General features: G+C 53.7%; 2 protein-coding genes across 2 annotated transcripts; one reads left to right on the forward strand and one right to left on the reverse strand.

Annotated features, from left to right (window-relative positions):
• Nucleotides 1-7,747: 7,747 nt before the first annotated feature.
• LOC103174112 (E3 SUMO-protein ligase PIAS3-like) lies at nucleotides 7,748-11,401 on the forward strand (the record flags this gene model as incomplete). The annotated part of the gene is given in 7 exon segments (XM_042346632.1): nucleotides 7,748-7,809; nucleotides 9,005-9,488; nucleotides 9,780-9,864; nucleotides 9,960-10,010; nucleotides 10,192-10,282; nucleotides 10,827-10,961; nucleotides 11,296-11,401. Coding segments are annotated over 7 exon segments (976 nt in total), but the record flags the coding sequence as incomplete, so codon positions are not given.
• A 5,375-nt stretch (nucleotides 11,402-16,776) lies between these two features.
• On the reverse strand, nucleotides 16,777-19,879 carry LOC121852739 (E3 SUMO-protein ligase PIAS1-like). The gene is made up of 7 exons (XM_042346633.1): nucleotides 19,578-19,879; nucleotides 18,955-19,115; nucleotides 18,398-18,528; nucleotides 18,126-18,309; nucleotides 17,745-17,887; nucleotides 17,295-17,332; nucleotides 16,777-17,061 (listed from the first exon to the last, which is right to left on the reverse strand). Exons 2-7 carry the CDS (start codon nucleotides 19,104-19,106, stop codon nucleotides 16,846-16,848), a joined length of 864 nt encoding a protein of 287 aa, XP_042202567.1. The 5' UTR covers nucleotides 19,107-19,115; nucleotides 19,578-19,879; the 3' UTR covers nucleotides 16,777-16,845.
• Between the last annotated feature and the right edge of the window lie 9 nt (nucleotides 19,880-19,888).

The following is a 19,888-nucleotide window of genomic DNA, read 5'->3' on the forward strand; positions in this document are numbered from 1 at the left end:
CTTCTCTTTTCCGAATTGCACCATCACCGTGACTTGCCTTTGTGTAGGGAGGAACTGGTAACTTAGCTCGAGAAGGAGGGGATACAATTTTGATTGAAATAGCTCAACAAAGTGTTACCATAAGCCTTGCCATTTGGCAATCAGCTCTGACACAGTGTTAAGACGCAAAGCCTTCACTGAGCAGGTGTGGTTACACAACAGATACCTGTCTTCAGATCAATAATCTCCAAGGTTCCTCCTGACTTTTACACTTTGTTATCGAGCCAAGAGGAACTCGCAAATCGTTTCTGATAACACAGTGTATGATTATACGATCGGAGAATTTGAAACACTCACTGATGAAAGACTGCAATCAAACTCACCGTTTTATACTCTGTAAAGATTAGCGTAAACGGATCCCAGAATTGAAGGCAGAAATCAATCCCAGGGGGGAAGGAGGGGTGTGTGTGTGTGTGTGTAAAACAATAAAGAGAATCACAACCAATTAACAATTCAAATCTAACTTTCCATGACGATAATAATCCTGGCATTTGATCCAGCGCCTTATCACGTCTTAAGAGTCTCAAAGCGCTTCACAGAATACATTGTAAAGTGTTGTGACTGTGCATTTTGTGGGCGAAACCCGGCAGCCAATTGCGCACAGCAGTGCCCCGCAAACAGTCGTGGGTGGGAGTGAGTTACAGGCTGGAGTCTAACCTTGGGGGTCAGGGGTTTATATGTGGACTAATCCATAGAACCAGTTCTGTAACTCACTCCCACCCTGGTGTCCCAGGCTAGTTCTATGCCAGCTTTGGATATGTGACGTCTGCCTGTCCAGTCAGTTACTCATAACAGTTGGTTTCGGTGATTCAGCCTGTAGATAATTCCATAAATACTTATATATATACTCATAAATACTCAGGTGTTGTGGTGAGTCAGGAAGCATGGCACAATGGCTCATTTGTCTTACTGTTACCTTCCCTTCGTTGATTCGTAAAACATTGCAATGTTTATGGTGCCTTATCTTGTAGAAACATGCTGTGTGCTCGGCTCCTCGTGCTAGGATAACGACGCTATCACCTCCATCCTCGCCCAACCCCACCGGCTTCCCATCACACAGAGGATAAAGTTCAAGACCCTGCTCCTCACCTTCAAAGCCCTCCGTGGCCTCGCTCCCCCCCTACCTCTGCCACCTCCTAACCTCCTACCATCCTGCTCTCTCCCTCCGCTCAGCGAGCTCTGGTCTGCTTCACGTCCCCCGCCTCGCTCGCCCCACTATCGGCGGCCGGGCCTTCTGCCACTCTGCCCCCACCCTCTGGAACTCCATCCCACAGTCCCTCCACCTCGGCCCCTCCCTTGCCCCCTCCCTCGCCCCCTTCAAGACCCACCTCAAGATCCTTCTCTTCGACCGTGCGTTCGATCTCCCTGCTTCCCCCCCCCTGCCCCCCACCCTCCCCCACCCAGACCCCCAGCTTGGGTGCATAACTCTGTCTGCCCAGCGCCTTGGGACGTCCTCCCCATGTGAAAGACTCTTTACAAATATAATTTTGTTGTTGTTGTTGTTGTGGTGTGCAAATTGGCTGCTGCCTTGGCCTACAAAAAAGCAGTTACTATGCTATAGGGTGGGGAGTGGCGAAGGCACGGCAGATGGGGGGGGATCGGACAGGCTTCCCGCTCCTCACTGCAATACTCCCCACCTCTCTCTTCCTGCTCTCTCTCTCTCTCTCTCTCTCCTTTCTCTTTCTTCTCCTTCGCTCTTTCTCGCTCTTTCCTTTCTCTCTCTTCACGTGCTGCTCGGCTTTGACAGAAGCTGGGGGAAATTTCCAACCTAAATATTGTTCCTATTGCAATCTTATGTTGCCTTTAACGTTGCACAACCATGTAACTGGGTACAGAACAATGTAGAATTCAGATTGCACTAACAATGACATACTGTCAGGATAGTTCAGGAATAAGTCAATGCATGAATCAAAGGGGAAGTCTCTCTGTCCTTTTCAACTCTCCGAATAGAGTTTGCTTGTCAGAATGAGCACTCCCCCTTCGCTGTCTATGTAATTACTTCATATAATGTTCATTAAACGTTATAATAATAATCCGCATTCGACACAGCGCCTTAAAACGCCGTCGAGAGCTCTCAAAGCACTTCACGAGGACTTTTTTTTCTCCATTCACTCCACTTTACAGTAAATCCTGTGAAGTGCTGTATCAAATGCAAGGATTACTATCATTCACCACAAAGTGTAGTGACTGTGTATTCTGTAGGCGAATGCAAAATGCATCCGTGTGTGGAGTCCTGTAGCTCAGTGGTTAGAGCACTCGCTTTGTAAGTGAGAGACCTGAGTTCAATCCCCGGGGGGTCAGGGCCAAACCTCGGGCAAGTTTCCTTACTCCACACAGAGCCTAATAATAATCCTCCAAAACAAAACAATAATAAATTGGTCATTTTCAATCTACGACTGTTTGTGGGACACTCACTGCTGTGCGCAATTGGCTGCCGCGTTCGCCCACAAATATACAGTCAATTCACTTCACAGTATATTCTGTGAAGCGCTTTGAGACGTCGAGAAGGTGTGAAAAGCGCTATATGAAATGCAAGGATTATTATTATTTATTATTATTATTACCACCGCCCCAGGCTCGGTGTCGTGCTCTGCCACTGATGCGAATTGTTGTTGCTACTAGTTTGAATAACCGAATGAGTAAACACAGTTGATACTTGTTTTTGCTCTCCTATATCGGACTGATCTAATCTTTAGGCTGCTGAGGGCCGGATGCCCTATTTGAGAAACATCCGCGGGCCACATAAGCAATATTTTTGTGTCTCCCCTTCTCTTCCATAACATAACATTTAAGGGTTATTGAGGGAGCGGGGTAGGCCAGATAAAATAGAGGGAGTGGGGGCTAGGGGGCGGATGAAATCGGTCCGTGGGCCAGATGCGGCCCATGTGCCGCCAGTTGGATCACCCTGGCCTATATAATGATGCAAATTTGCAATGTTAAGATCACAATTCCCACAAACTGTTTCCCATGCATTTATATACAAATAACCTGCAACTCATGATGAATCCACTTCCTTTGTATGCAAATGTGTGTCAGTCAATGACAGTAAACTGCTGATAACTCATCACTCTGAGGGAAAAGGGCTAAGCGCTGAGTTATCAGGAGCGGCCAGTTAGGCGTATGTATACGTACATAAACAAATGCATCGGGGATATTGACAGTGTGATGACTTAAGTCAGGGTTGTCCAACCTTTTAGCTGCTGAGAGCCGGAGGCCGGAGTTCATAAACGTCCATGGGCCACGTAAGCAATATTTTATCCTTGATGGCCAGTGTCGTTGTCGGGCAGGCCTGAGCCCCTCGGTAACTGTGTCCCGATTGGCCAGTCATGTTGTCAGGTAGAGCCTGAGCCCCCGGTAACTGTCTCCTGATTGACCAGTCATGTTGTCGGGCAGAGCCTGAGCCCCCGGTAACTGTCTCCTGATTGGCCAGTCATGTTGTCAGGTAGAGCCTGAGCCCCGGTAACTGTCTCCTGATTGACCAGTCATGTTGTCGGGCAGGCCTGAGCCCCCCGGTAACTGTCTCCTGATTGACCAGTCATGTTGTCAGGTAGAGCCTGAGACCCCGGTAACTGTCTCCTGATTGGCCAGTCATGTTGTCAGGTACAGCCTGAGCCCCCCTCCGCCCGCCCCACCGTGACTGTCTCCTGATTGACCAGTCATGTTGTCAGGTAGAGCCTGAACCTCCCCCCCGTGACTTTCTCCTGATTGGCCAGTTATGCTGTCAGGTAGAGCCTGAGCGCCTGGTAACTGTCTCCTGATTGGCCAGTCATGTTGTCAGGTACAGCCTGAGCGCCGGTAACTGTCTCCTGATTGGCCAGTCATGTTGTCAGGTAGAGCCTGAGCGCCCGTAACTGTCTCCTGATTGGCCAGTCATGTTGTCAGGTACAGCTTGAGCCCCCGGTAACTGTCTCCTGATTGACTAGTCATGTTGTCAGGTAGAGCCTGAGCGCCCGGTAACTGTCTCCTGATTGGCCAGTCCTGTTGTCAGGTAGAGCCTGAGCCCCCCCCCCCGTAACTGTGTTCTGATTGGCCAGACATGTTGTCAGATACGGCCTGAGCCCCCCCGTGACTGTTTCCTGATTGGCCAGTCATGTTGTCAGGTAGAGCCCGAGCCCCCATCCCACCCAGTGACTGTCTCCTGATTGGCCAGCCCTGTTGTCAGGCAGCCCTTGAGCCCCGGTAACTGTCTCCTGATTGATCAGTCCTGTTGTCGGGCAGGCCCTGAGCCCCCGGTGACCGTCTCCTGATTGGTCAGTCCTGATATCGGCCAGGCCCTGAGCCCCCGTGACTGTCTCCTGATTCGTCAGTCCTGTTGTCGGGCAGACCCTGAGACGCCGGTGAATGTCTCCTGATTGGTCGGTCTTGTTGTCGGGCAGGCCCTGAGGCCCCGGCGATTGTCTCCTGATTGGCCAGTCCTTTTGCAGCAAGAGTCTGAGCCCCCCCACCGTGACTGTCTCCTGATTGGCCAGTCCTGTTGTCGGGGTGTCTGAGCGCCCCCCAGCCCCGGTAACCATCTCCCTAACTGGCCAGCCTCATTGTCAGGCAGAGACTGGTCTCCGGTTACCTTCTCCCTGTTGGCCAGCTCTGTTGTCGGGCAGAGACTGGGCCCTGGTAACCATCTCCTGATTGGCCAGCCCCGTTGCCGGGCAGAGACTGGGCCCTGGTAACCGTCTGCTGATTGGCTAGCCCTGTTGTCGGGCAGAGACTGGGCCCTGGTAACCCTCTCCTGATTGGCCAGCCCTGTTGTCGGGCAGAGACTGGGCCCTGGTAACCCTCTCCTGATTGGCCAGCCCTGTTGTCGGGCCGAGACTGGGCCCTGGTAACCCTCTCCTGATTGGCCAGCCCTGTTGTCGGGCCGAGACTGGGCCCTGGTAACCCTCTCCTGATTGGCCAGCCCTGTTGTCGGGCCGAGACTGGGCCCTGGTAACTGTCTCCTAATTGGCCAGCCCAGTTGTCAGGCAAAGTCTGGGCCCCAGTAACCATCTCCTGATTGGCTCGTGACCTGCCCATTGCATGTATTTGCTCGGCGGACCGTGAAGTTTGGAATGGTTTGTGGGCTATTTCTCTTTGATTAAATCACCCCCAGGCCGGAAGTGGACCGCAGGCTTCCAGTTGGACCACCCTGACTTATAAGTGGTAGTGATCTAACTTAATAATCCCTCCAAAAAAAATAATAATAATTTGGTCACTTAATCCATGACTGTTTGTGGGACACTGTTGTACGCAGTTTTGCCCACAAAACACTCACCGTCACTACACTTTACAGTATATTCTGTGAAGCGCTTTGAGACATCTGAACGACTTGATAGGGTTAAGACAAGGTCGAGTTATCAGGAGTTTACTGCACAAGCAACTTGCACGAGCAGCTGTGCAAACAAGAGTCAACGGTTTGTTTGCAAAGTTACGTTTGAAAATCAACAAATTATTGTGTAATCGCTGTAAGTTTCAATTGAGTGTGGAATATTTCAACGTTCTTGATGGATGTTTGCACACAAATACACAATGTCTTTGACTGTTGTGGCTCACACACTCTAAAAGGGGAAATGGAAAACAGAACTGAAAGTTTTTTGTTCACTTTCTCCTCTCAAGAGTTTGCAAGTCAAATTGCTTGTCACGTAATAAGCAAATAAGAGAGAGAGAGAAAGAAGGGGAGAGCAAGAGAGCAACTTCCTCCCTCTCAGAGACAGAGAGAATGTGAGTGAGAGAGACAGACAGATAGAGAGACCCAGAGAGTGACATGGAGAGCAAAAATTAAGAGTCAGAGAATTAGATAGAGATTAGACAGAGAGACACGGAGAGTGCGTGCAAGAGAGAAAGAGAGCGAGAGAGAGGAACAAATTAAGAGCGAGAGACCGAGAGGAAGAGAAAGTGAATGAGAGAAAGAGACACACACACACACACACACAGATAGCAAGAGAGAATCATGAAGAAAGAGATATGGAGAGAACAAAAGAGAGATAATAATAATCCTTGCATTTGATATCGCGCTTTATCACGTCGTTGAGACGTCTCAAAGCGCTTCACAGGATTATGCTGTAAAGTGGAGTTACTGTATTTTGTGGAGATGGAGAGAGCAAAGAGAGATGGAGACACAGAGAAAGAAAGAGGGGAAGGGCAAACAGAGCTGAATGCCATTAGTACAATGTTCCACTCATATTTCACATACTTTTAACTACTACACCTCATTGCCAAACAGGACTAATCTCTAAAAAGCACCCATTTCTGCCAAGTGCTTGGCTCCCACGCTCTGCCTCAGAGAGCACACACACACACCCTCCCTGTTTACAATATTCACATCAGATGTCCGCCTGGTTTGGCCGTTTGTGCTCTCACCTCCTGATCCAGGAGGGTAGAGGTTCAAGCCCCCACCGTGCCCGCCAATAGCGGCGGTGGTGGGGAGACATTAACCCATCTTCAGAGGTGCCGTCCTTTTCGCATGAGTCTTTAAACCGAGCTCCCCGTCTGTCTGCCTACCTTTTTTGGGTGGATGTTAAAGTTCTCCCGTGGCGCTGTCAGGGTGGGGTGGGAGGGTAGGGGGTGGGTACGGAGTTTGTCTCCTTGTGTCCTTGGCCGATGATCCTCCAGGTTAATCACCCGTTCACTCCCCCAGCTGTTTGCGGGACCTCACTGTGAGCCAAAATGGCCACCACGTTTGGTTCCAAAATACAGTCACTACACTGGACAGCGATTCCCCCCTCATGATGCTCAGTGAGACATTTGGTGTTGAACACTTATTATTCCAACACTTTCTCAGAAATCCCTTGAGCCTAAACTCTCGTCGACTGTTTCAAATGTTGGTATTTGGTTCCCTCTGGTGGAGGTGAGGATAACACAACTTTCATCCGATGACGTAATTCCGTGAAGGACTGAGCCTCTCTCAAAACCATTTCAAGACAGAGCGACGCACAAATCATCCATTTTGAAAGCCGTCTCCTTTCCTTTTCGGGAGTGCAAAACGCTGCAATCGCTCGTGAGCGGGGGTTGCGTTCAGTCGCTGGCTTTACGGCCGTGAGATAACAACGAGAAGCATTTGCATGGCGTCCCTGAAGCAGCGGAGCGTTCCCGGAGCGCTTTAGCGTCAGTCACGGCGCCGGAAGACCGATAAGACAGTCGAGCGAGAGGGCAAGTGCGCGTTGTCTTGATGTTTCGAACGCTGGCCGGATTGCAGGGTCTCCGGCTGTGGGTTGGCGTGTGAGGGGGGGGAACAAAGCTGATTCACCATTTGATAAGACATTTTGAGAATTCCCTCGGATTGTTCTCCCGTCTCGTTCACAGCAGCGTCTGGGAGATTCACCTATCATCCCTGGAGGGTTGGTGACCCTAAACCCCCCCCCCACCCCAACACCCCACCCACGTTTAAACCGCTCCCTTGCACCCTCGGGGTTTGTGAGCACTCGCTGCAAACAAAATGGCCGCCTCTTTGGGTTGAGACTGGATGGCCATCTCCCCCCGAGGCGTTTTCCACCGTACGGGACCCGGGTCTGGGTCTTTGTTGGGGGCGGGTTGGCGAAGGGCGCCATTTTTTGTGACTAACGATAATAAAGCTCTTCTTTTTCGCCCCCAATTCCCCCACATTCCACACCCCTCAAATGGACAACATGGCCACAGCTTTCCCGCCTCTGTCACTCCCTCACCACGTGATCTGGTGTTTACCCCCTCCCTCCCACGCTGCCGTGCGTGATGACGTCAACGCCACGCCCCCGGGAGGTTCGGCGCGGAGAGGAGCGGAGGAAGAAATGGCACAAGATGGCGGATGGCGTTGACCTGAAGGTGGGTCCTATGTGAGGAGACGGGAGCGGGGACGGCGGCGGCGACATGGCGGGCGGGGGGTGCTCGGGACCCGGGGCCGGGCTGCTGGTGTCGTGGGAGGGAGTACGGGCGCGGGTCTTCCCGGGGCGGGTGCGAGGAAGCGGCGCCGGACAGCGGCCCTCGGAGCCGCCTCAGCCTCAGCCACGACAACAGCGCCGCCTCCCGCCCGCCCGCCCGCCCACTCTCCCGCCCGCCCGCTCTCCCGCCCGCTCTCCCGCCCACTCTCCCGCCCACTCTCCCGCCCGCCCGCTGCCGCCAGCGTCTGGCAACAGCGCTCCTCCCGCGGGGGAGTCGGGTTCGAGACCCGGCAGGACCGGACTTTGCCAACTTTAATAAATGATATGTATATATGTATATTTGTAAAGAAATAATAGGAAATATAATCAAAAACAATGAACGTAATTTAAATAATGAATATAATTAATAATTACTTACGGCCATCAACAAATAATAACCCCCTCCCGGCGTTCGACCGGCGCCCGATCACGTCTTCGAGTCGCCTCAAAGCGCTTCACGGGACACGCCGTACAGCGTAGTGACTGTGTGTTTTGTGGACGAAATGAAATATCAATAACTTAATGTTATGTTGTTATTACATGATAAACGCCCTTAATCATTAATAACAAATCCATAACAATAACTTCTAACCATCGCTTTATATCAATAATAACTCAGTAATAACTTATAAATATCAATAACATAGTAGAACCTGAATAAATATCCTTAATCATTAATGATAACTATTAAATATCATTCAGTAATAACTATAATTACTAATAATTTTAACAACGCATTATTAATATTTTGCCATAATAATAATAATCCTCGGTATATATATAAAATAACAATCCTTATATTTGATATAGGGCCTTATCACGTCTTCGAGACGCCTCAAAGCGCTTCACAGAATAAAGTGAGTTGACTTTATTTTGTGGGTGAAACACGGCAACCAATTGCACAGCCAATCGACTAACAAGCGGGTGGTTCCTACTGACTGTGTGTATGCCTGTGCGTGTGTCTGTGGAGTAAGGAAACTTGCCTAAGGTGTGTGTCAAGTGTGAGATTGTAGCCTGATGTTTGAGATTGGCCTTGACGCCTTCTCACTCACTCACGCGCTCACTCAGTCTCTCTCTCTATCTCCCTCCCTCTCCTCCAGCACATGGTGACCAGCTTTCGAGTGACCGAGTTACAAGTGCTTCTGGGCTTCGCTGGTCGAAACAAGAGTGGGCGGAAACACGAGCTTCTGAGCAAAGTCTTTCAGATGCTGAAGTTTGGCTGCAGTCCAGCGGCACAGATGAAGATCAAAGAGTTGTACAGGCGCCGTTTCCCACGCAAGCCCGTGGCCCCGATGGATCTCTCGGTGCTGTCCGTGCAGCCGAATGAGAGACCCTCCTCCAGCACGGTGGGGCTGCCTCTGTCCTCGAGCTCCGTGTCTCAGCGTCACTATCATGTCTCGTCTGGCTCAGTCCCCCAGGCCTCCGGCTCGCTGCTCTCCCCCCGGGGCCTGCTGGTGCTGAAGAGGGAGGTGGACCTGTCTCAGCTCTCGCCCCCCCCCGCACACCCGGTCCATCCCGACGTCACCGTGAAGAGGCTGCCCTTCTACGACTTGTACGATGAGCTGATCAGGCCGACGACACTAGGTGAGGGGGAGAGGGGCGGGGGAGGGAGAGAAAGAGGGTGAAGTGAGGGAGAGAGGAGGAGGAGAGCGAGGGGGTGAGGGCGAGAGAGACGAGAGGGCGAGGAGGGGGAGAGGGGTGTCAAAGCAAGGGAAAGAGCTGGTGAGGCAAACGGGGCAGGCGAGGGAGAGGGAGTGGGTAAGGCGAGGGAAAGAGACGCTGTGAGGTGGTGGGAGGGGAGGGGCGGCAGACACGGGAAGGGGGAAATGATTACCTTTTTCAGACGTGTAACAAGTTCTCTCTCCTCTCCCCCAGCCTCCAGCAGTAGCCAGAGGTTCGAGGAGGCAAATGTCACGTTTGCACTGACTCCACAGCAGGTTCAGCAGATCTGCTCCTCCAGGTGAGACACTCACGTCCCCCTCCCCACCCTTTTGCTCCCCCCCCCTTGGAGGGCAAGCGGCCACTGATTGATTGGCGTTGTTTTGTTTCTTACAGAGACTTGTTACTGGGAGCGAAAGGTGACTACACAGTGCAGGTTCAGCTCAGGTAGGTCAGTGCCCACTGGCTGTCTGTGAGTGTGCGTCCAGGGGGTGTGTGAGTGTGCGTCCAGGGGTATGTGTGAGTGTCTGTGGTGTTAGCCCTATTATCAATTCTTACTCACCCTCTCTCATGCGCTCTCACTCTTTCCCTTACTCTCACACTCTCTCACCCTCTCTCTCTCACTCAGGTTCTGTTTGTGTGAGACCAGCTGTCCCCAGGAAGATTACTTTCCCCCCAACCTGTACGTGAAAGTGAACGGGAAGTTGTGTCCTTTACCTGTGAGTAGGTGTGGTGGTCGGGGGGGGGGGTGGTGGGGGAGAGAGAGAGATAGAAAAACTTCCTCCCCTTTTTCCAACTGAGATTGTTAACATCCACCTGAACAGGGCACAGACGGGGAGGGAGTTGGGTCTAATGTCTCGTCCAAAGGACGGAGTCTCTAACCAATGTTGGGCAAGTTTCCTTACTCCACGCACACGCGCACACACGCCTCTGTAAGTAGGTTGTTAGTCGATTGGCAGATCGCTTTTCGGGGGGGGGGGAGGGGCATTAATAATCCCTTCAAAACAAATTACATCAGTCACTTCAGTTCAGTTTGTGGGGACGTCGCTGGGCGCAATTGGCTGCTGCTTTTGGCCCACAAAACACACGCAGTCACTACACTTTTACAGTGTAATCCCGAGAAGTGCTTTGAGAGGCGTCTCGGAGGTGTGATAAGGCGCCGGGTCAAATGCAAGGATTCCTATTGACTCCTGAGGCGGAGCTGAGAGAGCGCAGGCTGGGGTGGGGTGGGGCCGGGAGAGTGACGCCTCCTCTTGCCCCCAGGGCTACCTGCCTCCCACCAAGAACGGGGTGGAGCCGAAAAGGCCGAGCCGAGCCATCAACATCACCTCCCTCGTCAAGATGACAGCCACCGTCCCCAACACCATCACAGTCAACTGGACCTCGGAGTACGGCAGGGTAAGGGTTAACACACCGCCTTGCAAGGCACGCTGAGGGTTAACACAGTGCTGTGTGTGTGTCATTGTCGCTCTGGCTCTTTCTGTCTATCTCTCCATCTCTGACTGTCTCTTGCTGTCTCCCTCCCTCCGTCTGCTCTTGCTCCGTCTCTCTCTCCCTCTGTCTGTATCTCACTCTGGCTCATTCTCTCTCCTTCTGTCTATATCTCTGACTCTTTCTCTCTGCTGGCTCTCTCTTATCTCTCTCTCTCTGCATCTCTCTCTCTCTCTCTCTCTCTCTCTCTCGGGCTTTCACAGTGGGTGACTGACGCCTGCTGTGCTTTCCCTTTACACAGAACTACTCGGTGTCCGTCTACCTGGTCAAACAGCTGACGTCAGCCACGTTACTGCAGAGACTGCGGGCCAAAGGCATTCGGAATCCAGACCACTCGCGGGCACTGAGTAAGAATCTGAGCTCACAAATCCTTTGGCAGAGACACACACACACACACACACACACAGCCTGGCACGACTGCCCACTGCTCCCTGTCATTCTCACTCACCCCCGATTCAGGAGGTTGTGGGTTCGATCCCCCAACCCCCCACATTGCCGTCCTTTTCGACGAGCGGTTAAACCTCACTCTCTCTCTTCCCCGTCCAGGGCGGACGCTGACTTGTGCCCGAGGAGTGGAGGTGGCAGTGGCTGTGGTACTGCAGTCCCTGAATGACAGAGTCCTCCTGACCAGGAGAGCAGCATATCTGCACAGCTTCCCCAACATCTGGGTCCCGCCAGGTAACAGCAAACACTCCCAGAGCCAGTCTGTCCGAACCGGCCTGCAGTCTGCTCTCTTTCACTCAGCTCCACTACCCGGCCTTATCTCTCCTTTACTCTGTCTGTAACCCTGACCCGGGAGTGCGGACGGACGCACAGTGTAGAGGGAGCGTTACTGTGTCTCTAACCCTGACCTGGGAGTGTGGACACACAGTGTAGAGCAGCGTTACTGTGTCTCTAACCCTGACCTGGGAGTGTGGACACACAGTGTAGAGGAGCGTTACTGTGTCTCTAACCCTGACCTGGGAGTGTGGACACACAGTGTAGAGGAGCTTTACTGTGTCTGTAACCCTGACCTGGGAGTGTGGACACACAGTAGAGGAGCGTTACTGTGTCTCTAACCCTGACCTGGAGTGTGGACACACAGTGTAGAGGAGCGTTACTGTGTCTCTAACCCTGACCTGGGAGTGTGGACACACAGTGTAGAGGAGCGTTACTGTGTCTCTAACCCTGACCTGGGAGTGTGGACACACAGTGTAGAGGGAGCGTTACTGTGTCTCTAACCCTGACCTGGGAGTGTGGACGGACGCGCAGTGTAGAGGAGCGTTACTGTGTCTCTAACCCTGACCTGGGAGTGTGGACGCAGTGTTTGATGTGCTCTCTTGTCTCTATCAGGTGGCCATGTGGAGCTGAATGAAGAGGTAAAGAGCAGTGAAGGCTGCGGAGGAGAGTGTAACCGCACACAGCGTCCGTCACACCGGCTCACACTAACACCCCCTCAGTCTGTCACTCTCCCTCAATCCCTCCGCCTCGCCCCCTCACTCCCCACCTTCAAGTCCCGCCTAAAGACCTTCCCATTTGATCGGCTTACGGTCACCTCCCTCCCCCCCTCCCTCGGGGTCAAACTCCGCCACTGTCGAGCGCTCCGGGGCGCTACCCCACGTGAGGGACGCTGTGTAAATGCAAGTTGTTGTTGTAGTTGCTGGAGGCGGGACTGCGGGAGCTGAAGGAGGAGACAGGACTGGAGCTGTTACCTGGAGAGTTCACAGTCAGCACACTGGGGCTCTGGGAGGTCAGTGTGTGTGTGTGTGACAGCCGGGTTATTGGTGTGCGTGTGTCTGTGCATGCGTGTGTCTGTGTGACAGCCAGGGTACTGGTGTGTGTGGGGGGAGAAGGGAAATGCAGCATCCCTTGTGCCCTCCCCCACACTTTGCTCGTTGCCAGACCCCAGAACCGTGTTGCCCTTCGAGCCATAACCCGACATGAAGGCGTGTGGGTGTGCGTGTGATTACCAGACGTGGCACCTGCAAACCTAAGTCTTGCCACAGGGCGGCAGCTCTGCTCCATCGTTCTCACACACTCCTCTCTCTCTCTCTCGGCTGCGAGACTCGGGGCTAAACTTGACACTAACCCTGACGGCTTGTGTTTTTCCACAGTCTGTGTACCCACCGAGGCTGAGCAGAGGGTTACCAGAGCGACACCACATTGTGGTTTATCTGCTGCTCCGATCCACCCAGAGACACGAACAACTGCAGGTCCGACAGCAATGATATTAATAATTATTAATAATAATAATCCTCGCGCCCTATCACGTCGACGAGACGTCTCAAAGCGCTTCACAGTCATTTCGCTTTGAGGCGTCTCGACGACACGGTAAGGCGCCGGGTCAAATGCAAGGATTATTATTGGTATTCTATACTGTTACGTGTAGTGACTGTATTTTGTGGACGAAATGCGGCAGCCGATTGCGCACAGCGACGGCCCCACAAACAGTCGTGGATTGCGTGACCAAATTGTTGTTATCTATTTATGAAGGGATTATTACCCCCAGAAAGTGATCCGCCAGTCGACTAACAAGCGGGTTCCAGCCCAACTCTCTTCCTCTCTCTCGGTCTCCCCCCCCTCTCTCTCGGTCTCTCCCCCCCCCCTCTCTCTCGGTCTCTCCCCCTCTCTCTCAGTCTCTCTCCTCTCTGGTTTGTCAGGCCCGGCTCCAGCCCTGTGAGGAGGAGGTCGGAGCCTGTGCCTGGCTGGAGCACCGACTGGTCGAGGCCATCGTAGCAACGCCCGACGGCAACACCTCCCCCGGCAGAGCCCGCACCGATCTCCCGGCCACACTGTGGTGAGTTGCCAGCAAAGCGCGGCTGAAAGCGCTTCCCACGTCTCGCGGTAAACGTGTAGTGACTGCGTGCTCTGCAGGCAGGCGATCTGTGCAGTGAGAGGTCACCGCAAACAGCCGCGAAAGCGGGGGAGGACAGGAACAAAGCCCCTCACGCGTCTCAGTTTTCCTCTCTCTCTCTCTCTCGCTCCTCAGGGTGAAGGTCTTCCGTGGTGACAAGCTACAGGACGCAGAGCTGCCTGTCTCCTCGCTGCTCAACCAGGAGCCTCGGGGTAGACATGACGTGGAGAGGGTGAGCTCTGGCACCAAGTTCGCTCTCCAGGTCTGGCTTAGTCTCTGCCGGGAGCAGCACACGTAGAGAGAGTCCCTACAGCAATGTCATCAACAGTCTCAAATTGTGACTGTTTTAAGGCCCGGGTCACCACCTGCGATGGCGGTAAGGTGTAACGAGAGAGAGAGAGAGAGAGACGGAGTGAGAGAGAGTGTAAGGGAGAACGAGTGAGTGAGGGTGCGAGAGAGGGAGGGAGGGGAGTGTGTGAGAGAGAGTGCAAGAGACTGAGAGAGGGAGGGAGTGTGAGAGACAGAGTGTGTTCTCAATGCTGGGGGGGTGGGGGTGAGCTAGCAGTGGAGCACAAGCTGTTTAACAGGAGCAATAGCCATCAGAGAGAGACGGGTTTGAGAGGGTGGGGAGGGAGGGGGGCAGGACTGGAGATGTTGTGGGGGGGGGGGGGGGAGAGAGCAACTGAGGATTGCAGAGGGACGATGGTGGGGGGAGAGACCAGACACAGTGCCACATTGTACCCAACAAATTAAAAACTAAATACATTCAAACCTTTCATTCATTTTAATGAGATTTGTACAATATTCTTATAAAACAGAATGAGCCGGAACTGTAAATACTCCCACCATTCACTGGCTCACTCCCCAAGAAACGGTGCAGGTTAGAGATATAGTAAAGTTCCCCCTACACTGTGTGTCCACACTCCCAGGTCAGGGTTAGAGACACAGTAACGCTCCTCTACACTGTGCGTCCACACTCCCAGGTCAGGGTTAGAGACACAGTAACGCTCCCTCTACACTGTGTGTCCACACTCCCAGGTCAGGGTTAGAGACACAGTAACGCTCCCTCTACACTGTGTGTCCACACTCCCAGGTCAGGGTTAGAGACACAGTAACGCTCCCTCTACACTGTGTGTCCACACTCCCAGGTCAGGGTTAGAGACACAGTAACGCTCCCTCTACACTGTGTGTCCACACTCCCAGGTCAGGGTTAGAGACACAGTAACGCTCCTCTACACTGTGCGTCCACACTCCCAGGTCAGGGTTAGAGACACAGTAAAGCTCCTCTACACTGTGTGTCCACACTCCCAGGTCAGGGTTACAGACACAGTAACGCTCCCTCTACACTGTGTGTCCACACTCCCAGGTCAGGGTTATTCACTCTACAGGAACCGATTGAAAAGGATTAAATATATAAATAGTCGGGCCGGGAGGAATCGGTGACTGTCCAGAAACAACAGTCTTTGAAATAGCTTTTTTTTTTGTTATAATATATAATTTTTTTTTAAAATGCTACAACTGAAAATATATCATTTTTAATTTTTTTTTACAAGAATCTCTTACAAAGGGGTTCTCTGTACCAAGAGGAGTACCGAATACAGGAGTACCTCCATTTACTCTCTCTCCCCCTCCCCCTCTCTCTCTCTCTCTCTCGCTCCCTCTCTCATCTCTGCTCACAGCAGGGTCTTGGTGATTGGGGGGCTGGCACTGAGATTGTACAATGAATATAGTTCTCTCCACCCCCTCCCCCCCACACTCACACACACACACTCACACTCGCTGTTAGACAGAGAAAGAAGCATAAAAAGAAAGCGTGCCACAAACAGTCGTGCATTGAGTGACCATATTTTTTTCGGGGGAGGAATTATTACCCCCATTCGACTAAGAAGCGGGTTCCTACTTACTGCTGGTAAACAGAGGCGAGTGTGTGTGTATGTGTGTCTGTGTGGGGTAAGGAAACTTGCCTAAGGTTTTGCCTTGTCCTGACCTGCCCGGAAATCGAATCGAACCCGGGTCCTCACGCTTTCGGGGCGAGTGCTCTAACCACTGAGCTACAGGCTTCTGAAAGGACGAGATCAAATGGGGCTGGGGAGGGGGGAAGGGGAGAGGGCGGGGAGGGGGAAGGGGAGTGGGCAGGTTGGGGGAAAATCAGAACAGCGAGTGAACAAAAACCACCCCAAAGTCCCAGACTGTAAAGTCAACCCCCAAATTCCCCCCTTTTTTGAGCTCGTAACAGGTTGGAAATGTCCCAAAGTGGCAGCAAGAGGGATCTGTTCGATCAGTCGTTGGGATATGGGTCAGTCACTACACACCATGTGAGGGACTCACTCCCCCCTCCCCCCCCCCCCTCAATTATCCTCACCTCAAGGCTTCGTTGGTGACAACTTATGACTAATAATAATTATGATAAAAAAAACACCTTTGGTATCAGTGAGGAAGTCACTGCAGTTTGTCCCCCATCGCCACCATTTCCCAGTCATTACTGTGATGTTCTGTGGATAAAGCTACCCCTTCTCCACTGGGGCTCTCTACTCTTACCCCATTCCCCCCTCTCTCCCCATGGTGTCTGTGCTGGTGCTCGCTCCCCCACTGGAGCTCTCTACTCTAACTCCCACCATTCCTTTGCTCCCTCCCACCCCAACGTAAACCCAGTGATGGGGAGGTCGAACCCACAGCCCCTGTGCTCTGCATGTCCTGGCTGCATTGCTCGCTATCGCCACCGAGTGATTGAGCAGGGAACAGGAGGGGAGACTGCAGTCTGGGAAGAGGAGCTATACAGGAGACTGAGCCATTTGCCCCTCCTAAATAACAAGACACTGTATTGTTCCAGTGCAGGTAGCACAGCCCTGCGCTCTCTCTCTCTCCACACCCCCCCAACCCCCAACCGTCCCCCCACGACAGTACGGCCTACATTGGGTGGGGGGGGAAAATAGGGGGCCTGGGACTCGCTCCACTCCCTCAGTCCAAAGAGATGATGTCCTGGATGGCTCCTCCGAGCGGCCTGGTGTGGGGGTCCCTGAGGCGAGCAGCGCCTGAGCTGTACGCACTGCTGGCCGCGATCAGCACCGGCTCCAGGAAGGAGCCCGAGGAGCTCAGCTGGAAAAACTGACTGAGGGGAGAGCGCAGGAGGTCCTGCTCCTCCTCCGAGTGGCTGATCACTGAGCTGCTGAGGTGCTGTGGAGCAGAGAAAACAGGGCACAGTTACTACAGTATACGGGGAGCTTTACTGTGTCTGTAACCCTGACCTGGGAGTGTGGACGGACGCACAGTGTAGAGGGAGCGTTACTGTGTCTGTAACCCTGACCTGGGAGTGCGGACGCAGTGTAGAGGGAGTGTTACTGTGTCTGTAACCCTGACCTGGGAGTGTGGAATCAATGAGGATAAATGACGTGAGAGTTGAGACATACCTGATTGTCTGCTTGTAGGAAGGAAAACAGCTCCAAGCCTGTGGGAGAGAAAGGGGGGAGGGGGGGGGACAATGATAGACTGGAGTCTTGTATTCAGACACCCCCTTCCCACTGCATTCCAGACACCCAAACCCCCATGATTAATCTCCCTCCCTCTCCGACCTGTTTACCCCCCACTCCACCACCTGCTGCCTCCGCTCGCCTGGCTCTGGCCTCCTGCTTGTCCCTCATCCCCTCCTCTCTACCACCGGCGGCCGTGCCTTCAACCACTACGCCCCAAAACTCTTTGTCGTTCCCTATCCGTACTGCTCCCTCCACCTTACCCCGTCTTCAAGTTACTTGCTGTTACAGCGCTTCGTCTGCCCCACGTGACGGGCACTGTGCAAACGCCAGCTGTTGTTGACTGACCCCACCCCTTCCCTTCTCCCCCCCCCCCCAGCAATCACCCACCTTGTATGTCGGAGGGCAGGGTGGGTATCTGGTAGGCCGGGTGGTATTCGGGGATGGTGAGGGAAGACAGGTAGTCAGCGCTGACCGAGGTGACGGGTGGCCGGCGAAGCACTGACGATGGCTCGTGGTGAAGGTTCACGACCCTGGTGGTGTTCAGAGGTCAGATCAGTCACACACGCTCACCCCGGGGGTCAGGAGGTCCTGGGTTTGAGGTCCCTCCCCTCCCCACATCCCTCCTCCCATCCACGCCCTCAGCACCTCCCCCACCCTCACTCTCCCCTCTCAATCCTCTCCCCTGTCCCCCCACCCCCTCACCCCCCCCATCACCCTCCGACATCCCCCAACCTCTCCCCCTCACGTGACGAGGTGGGTGAGACTCACTGTTTGCTGAGAGCTGAGGGCACCAGGCTGGCAGTGACCGGGCACAGCTTCTTGAGTGGCGGCTTCTCATCCTCGTCCTCGTCGGAGGAGCTGTCCAGCGTCAGGTCGATCACCTCCGAGCTCTTGTTGCTCTTTGAGAAGTACCGACGGTCCCCGAGAGAACGTTTGTACACAACACCAGTTCCTGGGCCAAACACAGCGTTTGTTACACACAGTGTGTGGGTGTGTATACACACACAGAGTGTAAGGGTGAGGGGCAGAGCCAGACCTACCATCAGTGCGGGTGTAGGAGGCTGCGCAGAATTCCTTCTCCCTCTTGGGTTGCATCGGACACCAGGAGCCGTCGTCCTTAAACTGGATCTCGTCACAGTGAGTGCAGGAACTGAGGATCTCCATGAACAGCCTGGAGCAGGAGACAGACAGACAGAGACGGAGGGTGAGTGAGTGAGTGACCAGACGTGACAGCAGCTAATCCTTGCCTTATTCTTGCCATCCTCGTAACAGCAACACAACCCGTCCTTCAGCACTTTGCACTTCGCCAGCGCCTCCCACAGTTTCGCTGCAAAGCGTAGGGGTTATCGCGCTCGTCTCGCAAGCCAGAGGACCCAGGTTCGGTTCCTGGGCGGGTCAGGACCTGGCAAAACCTTAGGCAAGTTTCCTTACTCCCCACACACACACACACAGAGCAGCCAGGCCGGGGAGTGGAGAGGCGATGTTGGGGGGTAGGGGGAAGAGAGCTTAATCCGGGGTGGAATTCCTTTCTCTTTCTCTCCCCCCCCACCCCACCCCACCGCTTCCAGAAGTGCAGCGAAGATCTGTGCCCACTTACCCGTCGATGATGAGGCTGTCGTACGGTGCCCTCTTGTCGCACGCGGGGCACACCCAGGTCGGCTTCTTCTCGTTCATCTGCAGGTACAGGCCCGCGTCGAAACACTGCAGGTGTGAGCAGCTGGTCGCCCGGCAGGGAATGGAGAGACGCATCTTCCCCAGCTGCCGAGATAAGGTAAGATTGTAAGGGGGCGAGGGGTGGGGAGTCAGGGGGGCAGGACGGGGGCAGGAGAGCGCTCAGTGCCTTGAGAAATCTCCAGAGACTTGGGATGTCCTCGCAATGTGAAACGCGCTATGCAAATGTAAGTTGTTGTTGTTGACGGGGGGGGGGGGTGGGGGTCAGGGAGGGCAGAACAGGGCAAGACAGGGCTCGGGGGGTGGGGGAGGGACTTGACAGGGATCGGGCAGGAGAAAGGAGCCGGAGGTTCTGCTCTCACCAGTGTGTGTGTGTGTGTGTCAGGCGGGTGGGGAGAGGGCAGGCTCAGCGTGTTCACTCACACGAGCAAAGGGGGTGACTCGGGGGATGGGGGTGTAACAGAGAGCAGCCAGGCCAGGGAGTGGAGAGGGGATGTTGGGGGCGGGGGGGGGGAGAGAGCTTAATCCGGGCAAATTAGACTGACTCACCGGACACGTGAGGGAAACCCGAAGGCTTGTGGTGGCGATCTCGCTGTCTGGGTCTGCTGTCAGCTTCTCTTTAACTGTGACGCACAATATTAGCAATACTATTAATAACTCTCAGCAATATTGTCTCAAAGCGCTTCACAGGATTCACTGCAAAGTGTAGTGACTGTACGTTTCGCGGGCGAAGGCGGTAGCCCGGTCTGCGCACAGCCACGTGCCCGCAAGCAGCCGTGAAGCGAGTCAGCGGTTTTATCTGTCGGACGGGACACCAGGAGAGAGAGAAAGCCCCTTCTCATCCCCCGCCCCCCCCCACC

Source organism: Callorhinchus milii, unplaced genomic scaffold (genome assembly GCF_018977255.1).
Source record: "Callorhinchus milii isolate IMCB2004 unplaced genomic scaffold, IMCB_Cmil_1.0 Scaffold1178, whole genome shotgun sequence".
In the NCBI taxonomy this organism is placed as follows: Eukaryota; Metazoa; Chordata; class Chondrichthyes; order Chimaeriformes; family Callorhinchidae; genus Callorhinchus; species Callorhinchus milii.